Here is a 20,446-nt window from a genome sequence, read left to right as displayed (position 1 = left end):
CATGGACAGAGGAGCCTGATGAGTTACAGTCATTAGCGTAGCAAAGAGTCAGACACAACTGAGTGACTAACACTTTCACTTTCTCATTTCCATTTCTTTAATAGATACAGAGTTGTTTTTGTCATCTATTTCTTCTGTGGCATTTGTCTATTTTACCTAAGTTGTGAAATTTATTGGCATAAAGTTATTTATAAAAATTTACTTTTATCCTTTTAATACCTATAGTATACATAGTGATGTCACGTCTCTAATTCTTTATACTGAGAATTTTTGTGTCTTTTTTCTTTTTTCTGACTAGTCCAGCTAGAGTTTAATCTCTTTTGTTTATCTCAAATAACCAGCCTTTGCTTAGATTCTCTGTATTGTGTTCTTCTTTTCTGTTTCATTGATTTCTACCTTGATCTTTATTATTTTTTCTCCTGCTTACTCTATACTTTATTTGCTCTTCCTTTTCTAGTTTTGTGAAGTAGAAGCTGAGATTATTGATCTGAGACATTTCTTCATTTCTAATATAGACATTTAGTCTTAAGTTTTCATTTAAGCACTGCATTAATGGTATCTACAGATCCTATATATTGTATTATCATTTCCATTCAGTTTAAAATACTTTTCAACTTCTTCTTTGATTTCTTCTTTGATGTCCGCCTTATTTAGAAGGGTGTTGTTTAGTTTTCAAATACTTGGGGATTTTCCAAGGATCTTTTCATTATTGCTTTCTAGTTTAACTCTTCTTTGGTCAGAGAACATATTTTGTGTGACTTGAATCCTATTGAATTTTCTTGTCTGGTTTTAGGGCCCAGAATAGCGCTTTGTGTACTTGAGAGAAATGTGTGTTCTCCAGTTGTTGGGTAGAGTGTTCTGTAAATGTCGATCAGGTCAAGTAGTTAATAGTGTTGTTTAAATCATCTATATTCTTACTGATTTATTGCAGAATTGGTCTAGCAAATATTGAGAGAAGAATGTTGAAATTTCTGGCTATAATTGTACAGTTCTATCATTTTCTACTTAATGTATTTTGAAGCACTGTACTAGGATCATAAATGTTTAGGATTGTTATTTCCTCTTGATGAATTGACCTCCTTTATCCCTTTTTTTTTTGACCACATCACAGCACAGCATGTGGGATCTTAGTTTCCTGGCCAGGAATCAAACCTGTGCCCTCTGCATTGGAAGCATGGAGTCTTTACCACTGGACCATCAGGGAAGTCCCAACTCCTTTATCCTTATAATGATAAAATAACCTTCTTTCCCCTGTTACCATTCTTTGCTCTGAAATTTATTTTGTCTGATTCAAAAGTAGCTACTCTTGTTTTCTTTTGACTAGTGTTAACTTGGTGTATCTCTTTCTGTCTTTTAATTTTAACCTATTTATTGGTTTATATTTTAAAATGTGCATGCATACTAAGTCACTTCAGTCGTGTCCAACTCTTGGCAACTCTATGGACTGTAGCCTGCCAGAGTCCTCTGTCCATGGGATTCTCCCAGCAAGTATACTGGAGTGGGTTGCCATGCCCTTCTCCAGGGGATCTTCCTGACTGGGATCAAACCCAGGTCTCTTACCTCTCTTGCATTGGCAGGCAGGTTCTTTACCACTAGCACCACCTAGGAAGCCCATATTTAAATATAAAGATATATAAAACTGCCTACAGTTTATATTTAAAGATAAAGTATATTTGTAGGCAGTCCTATGTTTGTAGACAGCTTATAGTAGAGTCTTGTTTTTTTTTTTAATCCAACCTGACCATTTCTACTTTTTAATCAAGGTGTTACACCGTTTACATTTAATGTGATTATTAATGTTAGATTGTTAAAGTAGATTATTGCAGCTAGATTGCTATTTACCCCATCTGTTATTATTTTCCTTTTTCATGGTTTTTACCTTCTTTTGGACTAATTAAGTTTCTTTTTAAATTTGACTTAATCTCCTTTGTTGCTTTATTAGTTATAATTATTTTGTTATTCTAGTGGTCACTTAAGTATTTATGGGCTTCCCTGATAGCTCAATTGGTAGAGAATCGCCTGAAATGCAGGAGACCCTAGTTCAATTCCTGGGTCAGGAAGATCTGTTGGAGAAGGGAAAGGCTACCCACTCCAGTATTCTTAGGCTTCCCTTGTGCCTCAGCTGGTAAAGAATCCACCTGCAATGAGGGAGACCTGGGTTTGACCCCTGGGGTGAGAAGATCCCCTGGAGAAGGGAAAGGCTACCCACTCCAGTATTCTGGCCTGGAGAAGTCCATGGACCGTAGAGTCCATGGGGTGGCGAAGAGTCAGACAAGGCTGAGTGACTTGCATTTCATTTTCACTAAAGGTTTATAGTATACATATTTATCTCTTAAAGTCTACCTTAAAGTAATATTATCCTACTTCACGTGTAATCTAAGAATCTTACAAAAGTATAGTTCATTTATCCCCTTCTGGTCTAGATGCTATTGTTGTCATGTATTTATTTTACTTTTAATCTCTACAAGTTCAGTTTAGAGTTTTCTCTGTATCTTCCATCTCTCTAACTTTTTGAATATATGGAATACAATATAATAACTGTCTTAATGTTCTTCTGTGTTAATTCTAACACCTGTGTCAGTTTTGAGTTTCTTTTGACTAATTATCCTGCCTTCCATCAGTTGTGTATCTTCATGTCTTTGTAAACCTGGCTATTTTTGTTTGGATGCCAAGCATTGTGAATTTTACCTTATTCAGCACTGGATATTTTTATAGCTCTATAAATCTTGAACTTGTTCTAGGAGAGACACATTACTTGGATAGAGTTTTGTCCTTTTGGTTTTGTTTTTACTATATAATAGGCAGGTCTGGAGCAGTGCTTATTATAGAGCTACTTCTTTATTACTGAGCAAAACTTTCCTGAGTACTCTACCCAATAGCTTGCGAATTATGAGTTTTTCCAGCCTGGCTGGTGGAAACAGGCACTGTGTGAGTGAAGAGAATTGTCCCTGCTAATCGTTACAGATGGTTCTTTCCCTGGCTTAGGACAGTTTTCCTACATCAACCCACTGACCATGAACACTTGGGGATTCTTTGCAGGCCTCCAGTATTCTGTTTCTGTGCTTCATTTCTCTCTGATTTCTGTCCTGTGAAATGAAACTGCTTTGATTTTCCTGGACTCTACAGTCTATCTCCTCAACTCAGGGAGTCTTCCAGGCTCTCTCTCAGCTTTTCTGTCCTGTGATGCTTGGAAACTCTCAAGGTAGTAAACTGGGGCAATTGTGGGGCTCATTTTGTTCATTTCCTGTCTCTCAGAGATGACTGCCCTTTGTTGCCTCTTACAGAGTATCTTAAAAACTGTGGCTTATGTATTTTGTCTGTTTCTTTCTTTCTTTTTTTTTTAATGAATGCTTCAGGTGGTATAGAAATCTGGTTCCTGTTACTTCTTGTTGACCAGAAGGGAAAGTCTAGTCCTTGCTTTTTCCACTTTGAGATTTAATCTTTTCTTTTTTTTTTCAACTTAAAAAATTTTCAAGGCTTAGAAAAGCTGTAAAAATTATTCAAGGAACATCTGTGCACACTTTGTCTAGATTGATCAATTGTTAACATTTTGCCACACTTATGCCCACCCCCCTTTTCTCTGTCACTCTCTCAGATACACAAATTTTAACTGAGTCATTTGAGAGAAACTGCAGACATCATGATACTTCATCATTAAATAATTTTTAAGAATAAAGTCACTGTCCTGGAGAAAAGAGATTCCTCTTACATTGTTGGTGGGAACATAAGTTAGTGCAATCACCATAGACAACAGTATGGAGGTTCCTCAAAAAACTAAAAATAAAGTTACCATATGATCCAACAACCCCATTCCTGGTCATACATCCAGTCAAAACTATAATTAAAAAAGATATATGCACCCCTATACTCATACCAGTACTATTCATAATAGCTAAGACATAGAAACATCTGTCCATTGACAGATGATTAGATAAGGAAGATATGGTATGTATGCACAATGGAATAATGCTCAGCCATATAAAGGATGAAATAATACATTTGCAGCAATATGGATGGACCTAGAGATTATCATACTAAAGTGAAGTAAGTCAGAAAGAAACAGATAAGCACCATATGATATCACTTATATGTGGAATCTAAAATGTGGCACAGATGAACTTATCTATGAAACAGAAACAGACACAGACATAGAGAACCGATTTGTGGTTGCCAAGGGGAAGGGAGGTAGGGGAGGGAGGGTTTGGGAGTTTGGGATTGGAAGATGCAAGCTATTATATACAGGATGGATAAATAATACGGTCCTACTGTGTAGCACAGAGAATAATATTCAATATCCTGTGATGAACCACAATAGAAAAGAGTATGAAAAAGGATATATATTTATATGTATAGTTGACTTACGATGTATTAATTTCTTCTGTACAGCAAAGTGATTGTCAGAAATTAATATATTGTAAATCAACTATACTTCAATAAAATAAATTTAAAAAAGAATAAACTCATCCTCTTATATAATCACAATAGCCTTTTCCTCCTCCTGGGAATCTCCCTGACCCAGAGATCGAACCCGCATCTCCACATGGCAGGTAGATTCTTTACCAACTGCGCCACCTGGGAAGCCTGTAACCACAATACAAGGATCAAATGCAAGGAATTTAACATTGATAGAACATTATCATATAATATATGGTTTCTCTGATTATCTATTGCTTTGTAACAAATGATCCCAAAACTTAGAGGCTGAAAATAACAATGTAATAACTATTATATCTCATGATTCTGTGGGTCAGGAATTCAGATATGGCAGAGTGAGGAGGGCTCATTTTTGCTTTATAATGCTTAAGCCTCAGCTTGAGGTGACCCTGAGTGGTTGGTGGCTTATTCACATGGTTAGTGTGGGCTTCTTCATAGCGTGGTAGCATCAGGGTAGCCAGGCTACTTCCATGGTGGTTCAGGGTTCCAATAAAAAGTGATTCTAGTAGTCATGTATGGATGTGAGAGTTGGACTATAAAGAAAGCGAGTGCCAAAAAATTGATGCTTTTGAATTGTGGTGTTGGAGAAGATTCTTGAGAGTCCCTTGGACTGCAAGGAGATCAAACCAGTCTATCCTAAAGAAAATCAGTCCTGAATATTCACTGGAAGGACTGATGCTGAAGCTGAAACTCCAATACTTTGGCCACCTCATGCGAAGAATTGACTCATTAGAAAAGACCATGATGCTGGGAGGGATTGGGGGCAGGAGGAGAAGGGGACGACAGAGGATGAGATGGCTGGATGGCATGGACAGACTCGACGCACACGAGTTTGAGTAAACTCCAGTAGTTGGTGATGGACAGGGAAGGCTGGCATGCTGCAGTCCATGGGGTTGCAGAGTCAGACACGACTGAACCAATGATCTGACTGAGAGATCTCCAATAATACAATTGGTATCATACAGAAGATGATGCTTGAGGACATAATATCGTTTTTTAAATCATATTTCTTTTTAGTGGAAACAATTTTTTTAAAATTTTAAATTGAAGGGTAATTGCTTTACAGAATTTTGTGGTTTTCTATCATACATCAACAAGAATCAGCCACAGGTATACCCATGTCCCCTTCCTCCTGATAGTGGAAACAATTTTTTAATGCCATTTAAAAATTATTCATTCATTTATTTTTGGTTGTACTGGGTCTTTACTGTGGTGCTTGGCCTCTTTGTTGCTGGGTGCAGGCTTTCTCTAGTTGCTGTGAGTGGGGACTACTCTCTAATAGTGGCTCTTGTTGTGGAGCTTGGGCTCTAGGGCACTTGGGCTTAAGTAGTTGTGACTGATGGGCTTAGTTGCCACATGGCATGTGGGATCTTAGTTCACAGGCCAGGGACTGAACCCGTGTGTCCTGCATTGGCAGGCGAATTCTTTACCACTGAGTCATAGGAAACAATCAGATAAACCCAAATTAAAGAATATTCTATAAAACAACTGGCCTGTAAACTTCAAAAATGTCAAGGTCATGAAAGACAAGGACAGATGAGAAACTATTTCAGATTAATGGAGAATGTATTAGTCAGTTTGAGTTGCTAATATAAATATTAATACCACAGACTGTGTGGATTAAACAACCGAAATGGGGTTTCTCATAATTCTGGAAGTTGGGAGTCCAAGATGAAGGTGTTAACAGGCTGGTTTCTTCTGAAGTCTCTCTCCTTGACTTGCAGGTGGCCACCTTCTACTTGTGTTGTCACATGGTCATCCCCCACCTATGCTGGCTCTGACCTCATCTCTTCTTCTTTATAAAGACACGGGTCATGTTAGATTATTACCTACCCTAAAAACCCAGTGTTAACTTAATGACCTCTTTAAAGGCCCAGTTTCCAAATAGAGTCACATTCTGAGATACTGGGAGCCAGGGCTTCCACATCTGATTTCAGGAGATTCAGTGCTGTCCATAACAGAGGCTAAGGAGAGTTCTTTATATGTGGTCTTAGATTGGAAAAAATTGCTTCAAGGCATATTATTGAGACAACAGGAAATGAGTATGTACAGCATGACAAATTAAAAATAGCTTCAAATTCTTTGACAGTCCTCTTACTGAGGAATGGGGCTATATTGACCATGCCTTTAAATCTGGACTGGCCTATAACTGCTTTGTCACATAGGAGAGAGCGAAAGTGGAAGCAGAAACTGCCTTTAAAAGGCTGGACTCAGAATTGACATAGCTTCACTTCCTTTTTTTCAATCTACCATGCTTAATATACTCATTTCCAATCGTCTCAGTAATATGTTGCTGCTGCTGCTAAGTCGCTTCAGTTGTGTCCAACTCTGTGCGACCCCATAGACGGCAGCCCACTAGGCTCCCCCGTCCCTGGGATTCTCCAGGCAAGAACACTGGAGTGGGCTGCCATTTCCTTCTCCATCTCAGTAATATACCTTGTAACAAAAATTTTTTTCCAACCCAGGAACTTAGATGTCAGATCTAACGTTCCTCATCTATCCTTGTCTTTCATGACATTGACATTTTTTTAAGTGCACAGGTCAGTTGTTTTGTAGCACATCCTTTAATTTGGGCTTGTCTGACTGCTTCTTCATGATTAAATTCCAATGATGCATTTTTGGCAGGAATACAATAATGGTGATTTTATGTCCTCAGAGCATCACCTCATGTGTGATGTCACTTTGAACTATTGCTGAAATTAATTTGGAGTACTAAATTACTCCAAATTACACCACATCTGGCAGAGTCTGCCAGATTTCTCCAATGAGTACTATCTTTTCTTTGTAACTGGTAAGTAACCTCTAGGGATATTGTTTTTTCTTTAAAAATTTAAAAAAGAGCTTTCCTGTATCCTGTTTCAGACAATTCCAGTATCTGATGTCCTTGGGGGATCAGGCGGGTCTAAATCTTTTGGGTATTCCTGCTAACTGTTCTTATATGCGGCTTCCAGTGCTTAAGATTTTTTTAAATTTATTAACTTGAATTTGAGTCCTATAGGACTAAATTGAGGATGCATCCTCTAAAGTGTGCTTCCATTGCTCAGCACACAAATAACTCAGTGCTCGTCTGCAGCCTTGGCTTGACAAGAAAGGCACGGTTTGGCTCTTCTCATTTGGATCCCAAATCAGTGTCAGCAGAGACTTTTATTTGCTTCAGTCGTGTCTGACTCTTTGCCACCCTTTGGAGCCCACCAGGCTCCTCTTTCCATGGGATTCTCCAGGCAAGATTCAGTTCAGTTCAGTCGCTCAGTCGTGTCCGACTCTTTGTGACCCCATGGACTGCAGCACTGTAGGTCTCCCTGTCCATCACCAACTCCCAGAGTTTACTCAAACTCATGTCCATTGAGTCAGTGATGCCATCCAACCATCTCATCCTCTGTCGTCCCCTTCTCCTCCCACCTTCAATCTTTCCCAGCATCAGGGTCTTTTCCAATGAGTCAGTTCTTCCCATCAGGTGGCGAAAGTATTGGAGCTTCAGCTTCAGCATCAGTCCTTCCAATGAATATTCAGGACTGATTTCCTTTAGGATGGACTGGTTGGGTCTCCTTGCAGTCCAAGGGACTCTCAGAGTCTTCTCCAACACCACAGTTCAAAAGCATCAATTTTTCAGCGCTCAGCTTTCGTTATAATCCAACTCTCACATCCATACATGACCACTGGAAAAACCATAGCCTTGACTAGATGGACCTTTGTTGGCAAAGTAATGTCTCTGCTTTTTAATATCCTGTCTAGGTTGTTCATAACTTTTCTTCAAGGAGTAAGTGCCTTTTAATTTCATGGCTGCAGTCACCATCTGCAGTGATTTTGGAGCCCCCTAAAATAAAGTCTGCCACTGTTTCCACTGTTTCTCCATCTATTTGCCATGAAGTGATGGGACCGGATGCCAAGATCTTTGTTTTCTGAATGTTGACTTTAAACCAACTTTTTTGAATCTCCTCTTTCACTTTCATCAAGAGGCTCTTTAGTTCTTCACTTTCTGCCATAAAGGTGGTGTCATCTGCATATCTGAGGTCATTGATACTTCTCCTGGCAATCTTGATTCCAGTTTGTGCTTCATCCATGGTCTTCCCATCTCTTGGAGTGGATTGCCATGCCCTACTCCAGGGGATTTTACCGACCCAGGCATCTCTTTTGTCTGTTGAATTGGCAGTTGAGTTCTTCACCACCAGAGCCACCTGGAAAGCCCGCTTCTTCCTATGGTTTGTTCCTTTTGGGGTGGGGTGGTTCTTGGAAACATCTACTTCCCCATCAGTAGAAGGGTGACTTGGATAATCTAGTCTGCTATCTTGCCTGCCTAAGCAGAACCCACTTTAATGATTTTCCACTCTAATCTTTAGTATAAATATGATTCTGCTTGGCTTTTTGTAATGATATCTTCGAAGAAATTTGGATTTTTCACAACTTTTTAATATTCTCAATAATCCTGTGAAATGAGGAAGTCAGTTACTTTGGTACATTGTGCAGCTGGGGTGGTGCTAGTGTTAAAGAACACGCCTGCCAATGTAGGAGAGTAAAGAAACACGGGTTTTATCCCTGGATCAGGAAGATCCTCCGGAGAAGGAAATGGCAACCCACTCCAGTATTCTTGCCTGGAGAATCCCATGAGCAGAGGAGCCTAGAGGGCTCCATAGGGTCGCAAAGAGTCGGGCAAGACTACAGGGTGATGTAAGGTAAATTTATTAACTTGTAAAACCTCAGTTTTCTACTCCGGAAAATGGACAAGTTCCTATCTCCTTCCCAAAGCTTTATGAATATTTACAAGGATGTAATTTGGGAAGTGCCCAGACCCTCGCGCAGTATTGGCACAGGGCTTTATTAAGATCACCCAAAGAACAAGCGGTCGTTTTCCCTCCAGCTTGCTCTTGGGTCGCCGCGGGGAGCGGAGCGGGGAGGAGACCGAGGGTAGGGGGTGGAGGGCTGGCATCCGTCGGGCCCGCCCAGCGGAGGACCGCGCAGACCCGCCCGGGGCCTGGCCGTAGCGACTCCCGACGCGGGCGGGGGCGGAGCAGACGAGTGGAGCCTCCTCCCGGCGGCGAGGGCGGTCCCCACAGCCTTTGCTCCGCGTCTCCGCTTTCTGCGGGCGGTGCTCGTCGCCGCGGCGTCTGGGGTGAGTTCGTGGGGCCTCCGCTCCACCGGTGCCCGGGACGGAAGGTTTCACGCGGAGGGCGACGGGCGCCGTGTGGGCATCGCCGGGCGGCAGGGCGGGTCGGTCCCCGGGTTGCGGCTAGGCGCGCGCGGGCCGGGCCTCGGAGGGCTGTCCTGCCTCCTCCCGGGCGGCGGGGCCGGGCAGGGGGCCTGCGGAGGCCGAGCCCAGCGGGAGGCACCCGCTTAGGTGAGGGCACCACTGCGGCGCTCTCTCTGCTGCCGGAGGGATGGCCAAGCGAGATGCTGTCAGGTAGGAATCCAGGGGTCATCCCCCGAGGCCCCGCGTCACGGTTCTGGGGTCGCCACCAGCACCTCTGTCCGTGCGGGGAGCATCAGCGTGAAGATGCCCCTTCCTCTTTGGAGCTCTCTTTCCCCGGGTTTCTGCTGGGAAACCCACCCGCTGATCCCAGCCTGTGGCCTGCAGGGAGGGGCCGGCTAGTGGTGAGGATCGACTGAATGGTGAAGTGTATCAGCTCTCTACTCTTAGTCTGGCTCTGCGTCCATCCACTGTCTGTTGATCCAAAGCCTATGAGGATGGGGGCTGAGGAAGGGCCTTTGGGTTGGTGGCCTCGGGAGAGCAGTTATCGATAGCGTGGGCCTGTGCCGGGTTGCACGGTGTTCAAGAGTGGGTGAGCGATGAGGAGGCGGCCCGGGCACAGCCGTCGGGTGATGAAAGCGAGCAGGAGGAACACAGTCCTTTGAAGGTTGGGGGTGCAGTTTGTTTGTTTAACTTCTAAATTTCTGTTAAAAAAGAAAAATAACATTGAGGATGCGAGAAAGTCAAGGAATCTCGGATAGAGATGGCTAAGATTCAGGGTCCAGGCTGAGAAAGTGGGCTTCAAAAGAGGGGGGGAGGGCTGTCCTAGGCACCCGGGCTGAACAAGGGGGCTGGAGTGCTGGAATATCACTCTGGAGATAATGCTTAATAGGACCATAGTGTTCCTTTTGGAATTTTATCTTCTAGAGCTGGGTTGGCCTTTAAACCCTATGAAAGTGCAAAATTTTCACGTGCCTGTTTGTGTTGTAGGGGAGAAAAACTTTTCTTCTTGACCCTTTCTAGGTTCTTTGGCTAGACTAATAATTAAATTGGACTGACATATAACAAATTAACAGGAGAAAACCAAATTTAATTTCATGCCAGTGGGATCCCTTAAAAATATGAGGCTCAAAGAAGTAACCAAAGCAGGCAGCCTTTATATCTTTTAGACAAAGAAACACCACATATGTGAAGAATTGGTAAGACAAAGAAGTTTGGGTTTGGGGTAGTAAATTAATGAAAAAGTATTAAGGTTTGTTGTACTTAGCTCTCCACCTTGCTTCTTATCTCTGATAATAAGGATGCCTGATCCTGGTGCCCTCCTGTTATAGAAAAGGCACCTTTTCCGTGGGATTTATTTCTGCTTTTAGGGGAAGAAAGAAGGGTTAAGTGTCCTTACACAGGCTGTTAAGTAACTTTAATTCAAAATAATCAGTGTGTCAAAGTGGCCTATTTTGGTGTGGCATATCTTGCTTCCCTTCAGCGTGCATTTTTAATCTGATTAAAAACATCTGTTAAAGAGCAGTACTGAGCTGTTTGACCACACAGTGTTGCAGGGGGCAATAAAACTCTTAGTGTATTTTAGGTGCCACTTGATAGAATAAGCTTTTGGTATCTAGTTTAAACTGAGCTATTAATAATGTGTGTTTTTTCCAGAAATGCATGCAAGACTTGAGAACTGTTTCTTAGAAGATCTTTAATTCAAAGTGGAAACATTCAAAGCAAGTCAGTGGTGGTTTTCTTCTCTCTTTTTTTTTAGAAAAGCCATCGATGAACAATGGTTTCTCAAACCCAAAATATTGATTACCTGGCCCCACCTTGGGCCTTGGAAATAAAGATCTCCTGGGGATGGAGCCTAGGAATAGGAATTGCAAAGAGAGACCACAAAGTTCTCTGGCATGGGAGATTATTGACCCCTTCTGAAGTTTTTTAAGATTTGGGCTCATTGAGGCCTCTTTAAAACAGATTTCCTTACTAGTTATGTTAATAAATTGCTAATAAACTTAGGTAAATTATAATCCCTGTCTATTGTGTCATCTCTAAATTTTAATATATTTTAAAGAAAAACTACATAGTCATCAGAAAAAAAAACTTCGTTTCTGATTATAACCCTATTTTTAAAAAAATAGATTGTGAAGAAATAATATTTCTCTATTATTAAGAGACAGTCACCAGTAACTCTTTCTGGCGTTTTATATATAAAAGGCATGTACACCACACATACGTAGCATAATGTGGATTGTATTCTACGTACATTTTTATGTTCTGTTTTTTTTTTTTTTTTTTCTCTTAGCTATCTTGAGTATTTTCCTGTGTAGTTAAATTTTTAAGTGCCATTTTAAGGAAAGCATGTGTGCCATCATATGTAGGTATTGTAATTAATTCAATCAGCTTCCCTGGTGGCTCAGATGGTAAAGAATCTGCCTGCAATGCTGGAGACCCAGGTTTGATCCCTGGGTTGATAAAATTCCCTGGAAAAGGAAATGACAGCCCACTTTAGTATTCTTGCCTGGAAAACCCCATGGACGAAGGACCCTGGTAGGCTATAGTCCATGGGGTTGCAGAGTCGGACACAACTGAGCGACTTCACTTTCACTTTCTAGCATTCTTGCCTGGAGAATCCCATGGACAGAGGAGCCTAATGGGTGACAGTTTGTGGGGTCGCAAAGAGTCGGACACTACCGAGCAAATCTCTGTCTGTTGTCCCTGTTGTTAGCATTTTGATTCTTTTGAATTTTTGGTTGTTTTAAGTAATGTTGGTTTGAGTATCATGGTTTACCTGTCTGATTATTTCTTAGAATAATTTTCTAAATGATGGAGTCGAAAGCTATTCAAATGCATTTTAAACATCTTCTTTTCACATATCTTCTTACTGCTTTGCCTCACCAGAAGGAAAATGGAATGTTTCTGAAGATCTATTGCATTACAGGTCCAATCTCTTATTTCATCAGTTCTCAAACTTTAATGCGTATAAGAGTCACCTGGGGAGCTTGTTAAAAATTCATTTTCCTGAGTCCCAGGCCCAGGTGTTCTAATCCATTAGCTCTGGAGCAGGGCCCAGGAATCTGCAATCTTAACATATTTCCCTCTGCATTTGATATAGGCACTCTTGAAATCACACTGTGAAAAATGTTTTTAAAATAAATGGCAAAACAGACTCAGCTTTAGGTCACTTGCCCAGCACCATTCATGCATCTGGTAACCAGATTTGAATTAGCTTTCGTGGCTTCAAAACCCTTGTTTTTTCCATTACCTCAGACCTTCTTCAGCCTCTCATTGATGTGCTTCTAATAATGGCAGAAAGGGAACTTCAGCTGACCGCACTGTAGCGTTCTCTGGGATAACTCAGAATGACGCACAAATACACAATGAGCCTCCATTAAAATCCCCCATTGGAAATTCTTATGAATCCTTTCATGCTGCATAACATAGACTAAATGAAACAATTTCAGTCCTTTCCCGGTTGAATTTATTTCCTGTTTCCTGACTGTTTCATGCCAACCCTTGTAAAATAGGTGATGCCGTACCATCAGGCCCTTCTTGCCCAGGAGGCTCTGGTGTGCTCCATGGGTTCAGGGAGGTAGTGGCAGGCTAAACAGCAATCTCCTCCTAGAGTCAGAAAAGAGAAGTACTGCTTTTGAAAAGTCAGTGGTAGAGGAGCAAAAGGTGGTGGGCATGACTAAGAGAAAGCGTCATTTATTAGAGATAGGGCCTGTACCCTTAGAAAAGCATTGGTGTTAGTAAACCAAAGAAAGCTAGCATGGGGTTGAGCCTTTTTCAGTTTTAAAAATCTTCCCTAAATGGAATTTTATGCCCAGTTAATTTTTCCCCTTCTTTATTAATCTTTATTTTTTTTTCCTTTTATACTATGTCACATTTATTTTAGTAGTAGTTGGGGATTATTGTATGTTCTTATGTATTTCAACTAGTGTATCCTAGAAAGTCATTCAATATTTACCAAATTTAGCACCTATTATGTGTCAGGTCAGTGTGAGGCACTAGGAATACAAAGAAATAGTGATTCTCCTTGAGAATTAAGTTAACCTCACTGCTGTATGTTGACTTGGATATACACAGCCTTTGACTTTTTAGCTTTAGTTGTAATTAATTTTAGACTTAGAGAAAAGTTGCAAATATTGTACAGAGAATTCACTCAACTTCCCTTATATTGATCCTTTACAGAACCATTGTTCGGTTATCAATACTATCAACGATAGACTTTATTTGAATTTCATCAGTTTTCCTGCCAATGAATTTTTTTCTGTTTGCATATGCTGTCAAGGATCCTACCTTGCATTTAGTTATTTCCCCTTAGTCTCCTTCAGTCTAAGTAATTCCTCAGTTTTGCCTTATTCTTCATTATCTTGACCTTTTTGAAGAGTACCAGTTGTTTTGTAGAATGAAGATATTTTGTAGAAAAGTACTGATTAGTTATTTGGTAGAGTGCAATTCGTCACTGATTCATGAGGTTGATAGGTCTTATCACTGATGATGTTAACGTTGATTGCTAGTTAAGGTGATATCTGCTAGGTTTCTTCACTGTAAAGTTACTCTTTCCCTTTGTTGTTTGTTTTTTAGTCGCTCAGTCTTGTCTGACTCTTTGCGATCCCATGGACTGCCTCATGCCAGGCTTCCCTGTCCTTAACTATCCCCTGGAGCTTGCTCGAACTCATGCCCATTGAGTCGGTGATGCCACCCAACCATCTCGTCTTCTGTCATCCCCTTCTCCTGCCCCCAATTTTTCTCAGCATCAGGGTCTTTTCCAGTGAGTTGGCTCTTCCCATTAGGTGGCCAAAGTATTGGAACTTCAGCATCAGTCCTTCCAGTGAATATTCAGGGTTGATTTCCTTTAGGACTGAGTGGTTTGGTCTCCTTGCAGCCCACGGTACTTTCAAGTGTCTTCTCTAGCATCACAGTTTGAAAGCATCAGTTCTTTGGTGTTCAACCTTGTTTATGGTCCAACTCTCCCATCCGTCAATGACTACTGGAAAAACCACAGCTTGGACTATATTATTTGAGAGGAGATACTTTGAGACTATGTAAACTGTTTATCCTCAAATTTTTACCTACTAATTTTAGCACCAATTGGGGGATCTTGTCTGCCACAATTATTTACAGTGATGTCTGCCTAATGGTGATCCCCCCCCCCCCATTTCCTGCTTCTTTATTAATTGAAAATTTATTGTAAGAAAGAGCTGCCCTTTCCCATTTATTTATTTGATCGTTTATATCAGTATGGACTAATGGATATTCATTTTATTCTGTGGATTAAAATACAATGTTATCATTATTTTCTTGCTCAGATGCTTCCAGTTTTGTCCATTAGGAGCACAGTCTTGAGTTTAAATGACCTGTACGTGTAAATGGCTGTTATCATTTCTATCCTTCCCTTGCCAGTAAAACAGCCAGTTACTTTACAAGCAAAATGAGTTTATTCAGGAGAAGTAAAGAATTGCAGTTTGGAACATACAACTGTGTCAAACCACATGCAAGTCTGATAAGCAAAGGAAAGGAAACTCTTTTATAGAGGAGAGGGGGAAATTGGGAGGGGCTGTTATTGAAAAAAAAAAAAAAAAAAAAGTCCATTGGACGAAACTGGGAGTTTGAAGTATGGTGGCTTTTCACTGGCTCAGTTGTGACAGTCTCTCATTGGCTGAGGTGTCACCAGACTAGGAGAGAAGCTTCCTCCTCCTGCTAGTGGCAGTAGTTGCAACACTTCCTGTCAGAGATGCAAGAAGTCTGTATTGATGTGATCTGTATCTCCCCTTCTGGCCTCCCAATTCCACTTCAGTTGGGTTTCTCTTCATTAATTTTCACAGAACCATTGCTTGTTTAGGGTCTGGGCAATGATCACTGAAAAGCCAGGTAAAGGAGCTTTAATTCTGAGGAAAGTAGGACAGTATGTGTGCAAGTAGTCTGCTCTGAGGAACTCTGCAGTGGTAAAAGGAGTAGCGAAATGCTAGCCTTTCCATTGGTGCTATCCCAGAGAAACTCAAAGGAGTAGGACCATGTGCCCGGTGCCACATTTTGCGCACTCTAGACATCCTGTGTGTGCAGGATTACCAGATGGATTTAGAGACACTGGAATGCTGATTTTAGTGTTCTTGGCTGCTGAATGAAAACCACACCCCTTCTCCCTGGGTGCATAAGTGCTCAGTGAGTATTTATGGAGTGACACTTGGTGTCTTCCCCTGGTCTCCCATGGTGCTATAAAAATGTGTGCATGTAGAGATTCTCTAAGAATGATAATGATACTTAGCATTTATGCTGATTTGACCTTTGTTATAGCTTGTCTTTGGAGAAGGCAATGACACCCCACTCCAGTACTCTTGCCTGGAAAATCCCATGGACGGAGGAGCCTGGTAGGCTGCAGCCCATGGGGTCTCGAAGAGTCAGACATGACTGAGCGACTTCACTTTCACTTTTCACTTTTATGCATTGGAGAAGGAAATGGCAACCCACTCCAGTGTTCTTGCCTGGAGAATCCCAGGGATGGGGTCGCACAGAGTCGGACACAACTGAAGTGATTTAGCAGCAGTAGCATAGCTTGTCTTCTGTGCTAGATTTTTTTTTAATGGAAAATTCCAAGCCTTCAAAAAAGTAGGGTGAAAAAGAAAATGAAACTCTCAGGCACCTGTCACCTTACTCAATACTTTTCAGTGTTTTGCCAGTCTTATTTCATCTGTTTCCCTGTTTTCAGGGTTGGGGTGGCATATTTGAAAATGAATTGCAGACATTAAAATCGAAAGAAAGGTTGAAAATAAACTCTGAGTACAAAGACTATATCTTAATTCTTTTGGTGCCTAGCACTGTGCCTGAAAATAGCGGGTGCTCAGAAAAGACTGGTTAAATTGAGAGGAGAAAGAACAAAATTATGAGAACATCATCATTTTGAGCTAACTCTAGGGCAGACCTAAGAAGGAAAAAGGTGGTGAGACTTGCCCTAAAATAACTTCTTTCACATTACCTGAATTTGTTCTCTATAACTATGGTCCTCCTGTCACTTTAAGATAGCCTTAATTGAAAGAGAAATTAAGGGAGAGTTCAGGGACTCTCCTTTATTTAAATATTTTTACAGGTAACTCCAATCTGATGACATTTTCCCAAACACCAACCAGAAATGACTTGCCCTAAAAAGGACTTTCTTTAGAAAAGATCATTTAAAAAAAATTACAAACATAGTATATACTCATTGAAAGAAAATAGGAAATAACAGAGAAATAGAAAATAAAATTATTCAATATGTATTTCAATATGTAATTCCAGAGATAACATTACCTTGGTTAGCATTCTGATAAAATTTAAGCGTGAATCACATTGGTAATCAGAGTCAATAACTATTTATTATGTCTGTGAGAATGTGCTAGGTGTGACTGAAGCATCATCTCATTAAATTCTTACAGCAGTGTTGTAAGATAAGTTAATTTTTTATAATTGTTTCGTAGCTGAGGAAATGGAAATGTGGTAAGAGTATTTGCCTTCGATCACTTAGCTGATAAGCAGGCTGGGCAGATCTCTATTGAAACACTGCTCCTCTATAGGCATAGCAGCTCTTAGAAAAACAATGTTCCCTGACTAAGTTTTCCAAGAGTGAGATTTTATCAAAAACATTAACGATGGCCATTCAAGCCTTCTGCAGTTAAGTCTGTGAGAGAGTCTGGCTCCAGGAACCTGCAGACTTGCCCGTTACCTGGAGGGAAGGAAACAGACCTCCAGGAAACCATTTCAAAGACAGTCTCAAACAGAGGGACGGGACAGGAGGAGAGAGGTAGAAGGCTGCATATTTCAAGGGTTTGTGCTGGGCACACCCAGGCACCAAGGGGAGGAGAGAGATAGCAACATCCATGTGAAGGATGTGGCAGAAGCCCAGGCTTTGGAACTGAACACATGGGCTCATACCCCAGCTCCACCACTTACTATTAATAGTTTTGTGGTCTCTGGCAAGTTCCGTAATCTCTAAACCTTTGTTTTCTCCTCTTTAAAATGAGGAGACTAATAATTCTAAACTCACAAAGTTGAGAAATAAGTTAATATAAGTGATTGAACTCCCAGTACATGGCACAGAATAAATGCACAAGTGAATCACTCCTCTTTTTAACGATTAATCTAATGAGTTATTACTGTCTTCAGCATTTACTTGTGATGCCTTCACAAGACCCTAAGCACAGGCCATACTGTTTAATTGCTTCCTGGGTCAGATCTTCTCTTTTGCGGTTTGATCCAGGAACCTAACCACCATTTATAACATTGTGTCTAGAGAGGAATGCTTCCTAGGTTTCCCTCAAACTCATCTAGGCTAAAATTTTGGAATACTACCCTTTAGTAAGTATGAGGCTGTCTTGAGAGTTGCTAGGGTTGTTTTGTTTTTCACAGTAAATTACCACATCCCCACACCTCATTTAAAAAATCAAATTTGTTTTCATTACAAAAGGACAAAAGTGTGTTATCCTTTTCCAACAATGAAAGAAAAAAGGAAAAAAAGCACCCCTGGCTAATCCCATATTCCTAATAGAATCATTGCTAACTTTTGGTTCTGTTTCTTTCTAGAGTTTTCTTATTTCTATCATTTTAGTGGTAATCATATTCACAGATAGACTTTTTCTGCTTTTCTTTTTATTACTTAAGATTTAACTGTACATGTTTTTGTGTTATTTTGGCAGGGAATATAGTTTGGTCTCTATCCTCTCCATTTAATTGAGGGTATGTTTGCTGTGGAGATTATCAGCATCCTGGCTTTAGCATTTTCCACGCTCTTACGACGACACACTTAGGATTTGAGAAGGGACGTGGTTTCGGTAATGCAGAGAGGATGTGGGGCCTTGCCAAGTAGCTTTCATCACCTTAGTGTAGTTACCATGGTCCAGGGAGGACCCTCAACTATGTGGCCTCAGAAACTGAATTTTTGTTAGTAACGAAGAGCATAGGCATCTCTCATACTATCCTAGTACATGCAATTGAAGTATGAAATGAGAAAGGCAATTTCATAGTGACAGAAATGCAGCACAGCAGAGTGGTGATTCTGGCAGCCACCAGCGGTCATCCTGCAGGTCATCCCTAGTCTAGAGTCATTCATGTAAATAATGTAACACAGCAGTGACAGTCACCACTTAGTGGGTCTTCAGGGCGTACTAGTGGTGAAGAACCCGCCTGCCAGTGCAGGAGATGTAAGAGATGCAGGTATGATCCCTGAGTCGGGAAGATACTCTGGAGGAGGGCATGCCTACCCACTCCAGTATTCTTGCCTGGAGAATCCAATGAACAGAGGAGCCTGGCAGACTGCAGTCCATGGGGTCGCAAAGAGTTGGACACGACTGAAGCGACCGAGCATGTATGCATGCACTGTGCATCAGGAGGTGGGCTGACACTTTTTGTATTAATGTGTTAGGTCATCCACTCCCTCAATAACTCTCTAGGAAGGTACAGTTTTTATCCCCATTTTACAGGTAAGGAGACCAAGGCCCAGTGAAGTGATGGGTGTGAGGTCTCATACTTTCTGTCTAAACCCAAACCCCAGATCTGAAATGCTGTGCTGTAGCCTGTTATTCTTGCAGATTCTTGCCTCCTGTGTTGGCATCCTTTTGTGTCCTCTGCCCTCTTCCCCAGCTGTTGGGGTGTGCCTTGTACTTTATCATGGCTGTAACATTTATAACTGAAAAACTGTTGATTTTTCATCTCTGTTTCAAGAAACAAGTTTTTCCAGCTCTTCACAGGGAAGAGCTTTTTGTCTTTTCCCATATTTTCTCTTTGAGTCAAAATATGCTCTGGAAGAGTTCACCTTCTCTTAAAGCTGTGCCAAGAAGGGACAACCAAGGCAGAGAGAACCATTAGGGCTGAACTTGGAGCTGTGCCAGCTCAGAACTGAGGAGGCAATGATCGGCTCTCCTTTGCCTTCTCCACCTGTGTGACATCTGGAAATGGCTTTTCTTCTGGAGTGAATGACAGCTGGGGTGATAACCTAGAGAGAGAACTCCTGTGATGTATAGATGGCTGGAACCTTCTACCTCCAAAATCTCTGGTTTTCTGATCTTTAAGCTCTCACTGGAGAACTCCTTTCCTGTTACAGTCAAGATCAGTTGGGGACAGGTTTTCAGTGTGTGCTGGTGAGTATTATTTCAGGTTAGGATTTCCATCTGAAACAGCACGTCTTTGTGATTGCATTTCAGGGATTTTTGGAGCAGAACGCCCAAACAAAAGCAGGCATCGCACAATCAGTTGTCATCAAGTTTGCAGATTGGAATAGCTGAACTTGAAGCTTCCTGCCTGCAGTGGAGGCCGAGAGATACCTATTGCTCACATAATCAAAGACATGAACTTCAACGTGACTTTCCACCTTTCCTACAGATTCCGATTGCTGTTGCTTTTTACCTTGTGCCTGACAGTGGTTGGGTGGGCCACCAGTAACTACTTTGTGGGTGCTATTCAAGAGATACCTAAAGCAAAGGATCTTGTGGCTAGTTTGAGCAAGGGTGTCGTTTTAGGGAAGAAAGGAACTGTGACGGATGAAGCATTTGTGGAAAAAGCAAAACTTGACAACTGCCCTTCTGTGTCTCCATATCTCAGTAAGTATTTGTTTTTCCTTTTTTACAAGTAGTACATACACTTTTTATTTAAATATAACAAATGTACAGAAAAGTACAAAAAGCAGAAGTGTACACTCAAGATTCACAAAATGAACATACCTGTGGAACCAGGATATAAATTAAGAAATGGACTCTTCCCAGAATCCCAGAAGCTCCCATGCTTCTTTTTGTCACTACCCGTACTCCAAGTTTATAATACCAGCCATTAGGTTTTTCCTATTTTTGAAACTGTATGTAGTTGGAAACATAG

The 20,446-nt window shown here is 41.1% G+C and overlaps 1 protein-coding gene across 4 annotated transcripts in view; it reads left to right on the top strand.

Moving 5' to 3' along the window:
- The first annotated feature begins 9,413 nt into the window (after positions 1-9,413).
- The window catches only part of B4GALT4 (beta-1,4-galactosyltransferase 4), a 41,542-nt gene continuing 30,509 nt past the window's right edge, over positions 9,414-20,446 (top strand). For 3 of the 4 annotated variants that reach the window (XM_043474976.1, XM_043474975.1, XM_043474972.1), the window contains exons 1-2: positions 9,414-9,541; positions 19,780-20,175. In XM_043474976.1, the coding sequence (XP_043330911.1) occupies positions 19,923-20,175 (253 nt within the window). In that variant the 5' untranslated portion in view covers positions 9,414-9,541; positions 19,780-19,922. Of the gene's footprint in view, positions 9,542-11,272; positions 11,342-19,779; positions 20,176-20,446 lie in introns of all 4 variants that reach the window. The other variant, XM_043474974.1, reaches the window with a different exon arrangement.

Source organism: Cervus canadensis, chromosome 7 (assembly GCF_019320065.1).
Source record: "Cervus canadensis isolate Bull #8, Minnesota chromosome 7, ASM1932006v1, whole genome shotgun sequence".
Taxonomy (NCBI): domain Eukaryota; kingdom Metazoa; phylum Chordata; class Mammalia; order Artiodactyla; family Cervidae; genus Cervus; species Cervus canadensis.
Note: the sequence above shows the minus strand (reverse complement) of the source record. Positions and strands in the feature narration are given on the sequence as shown.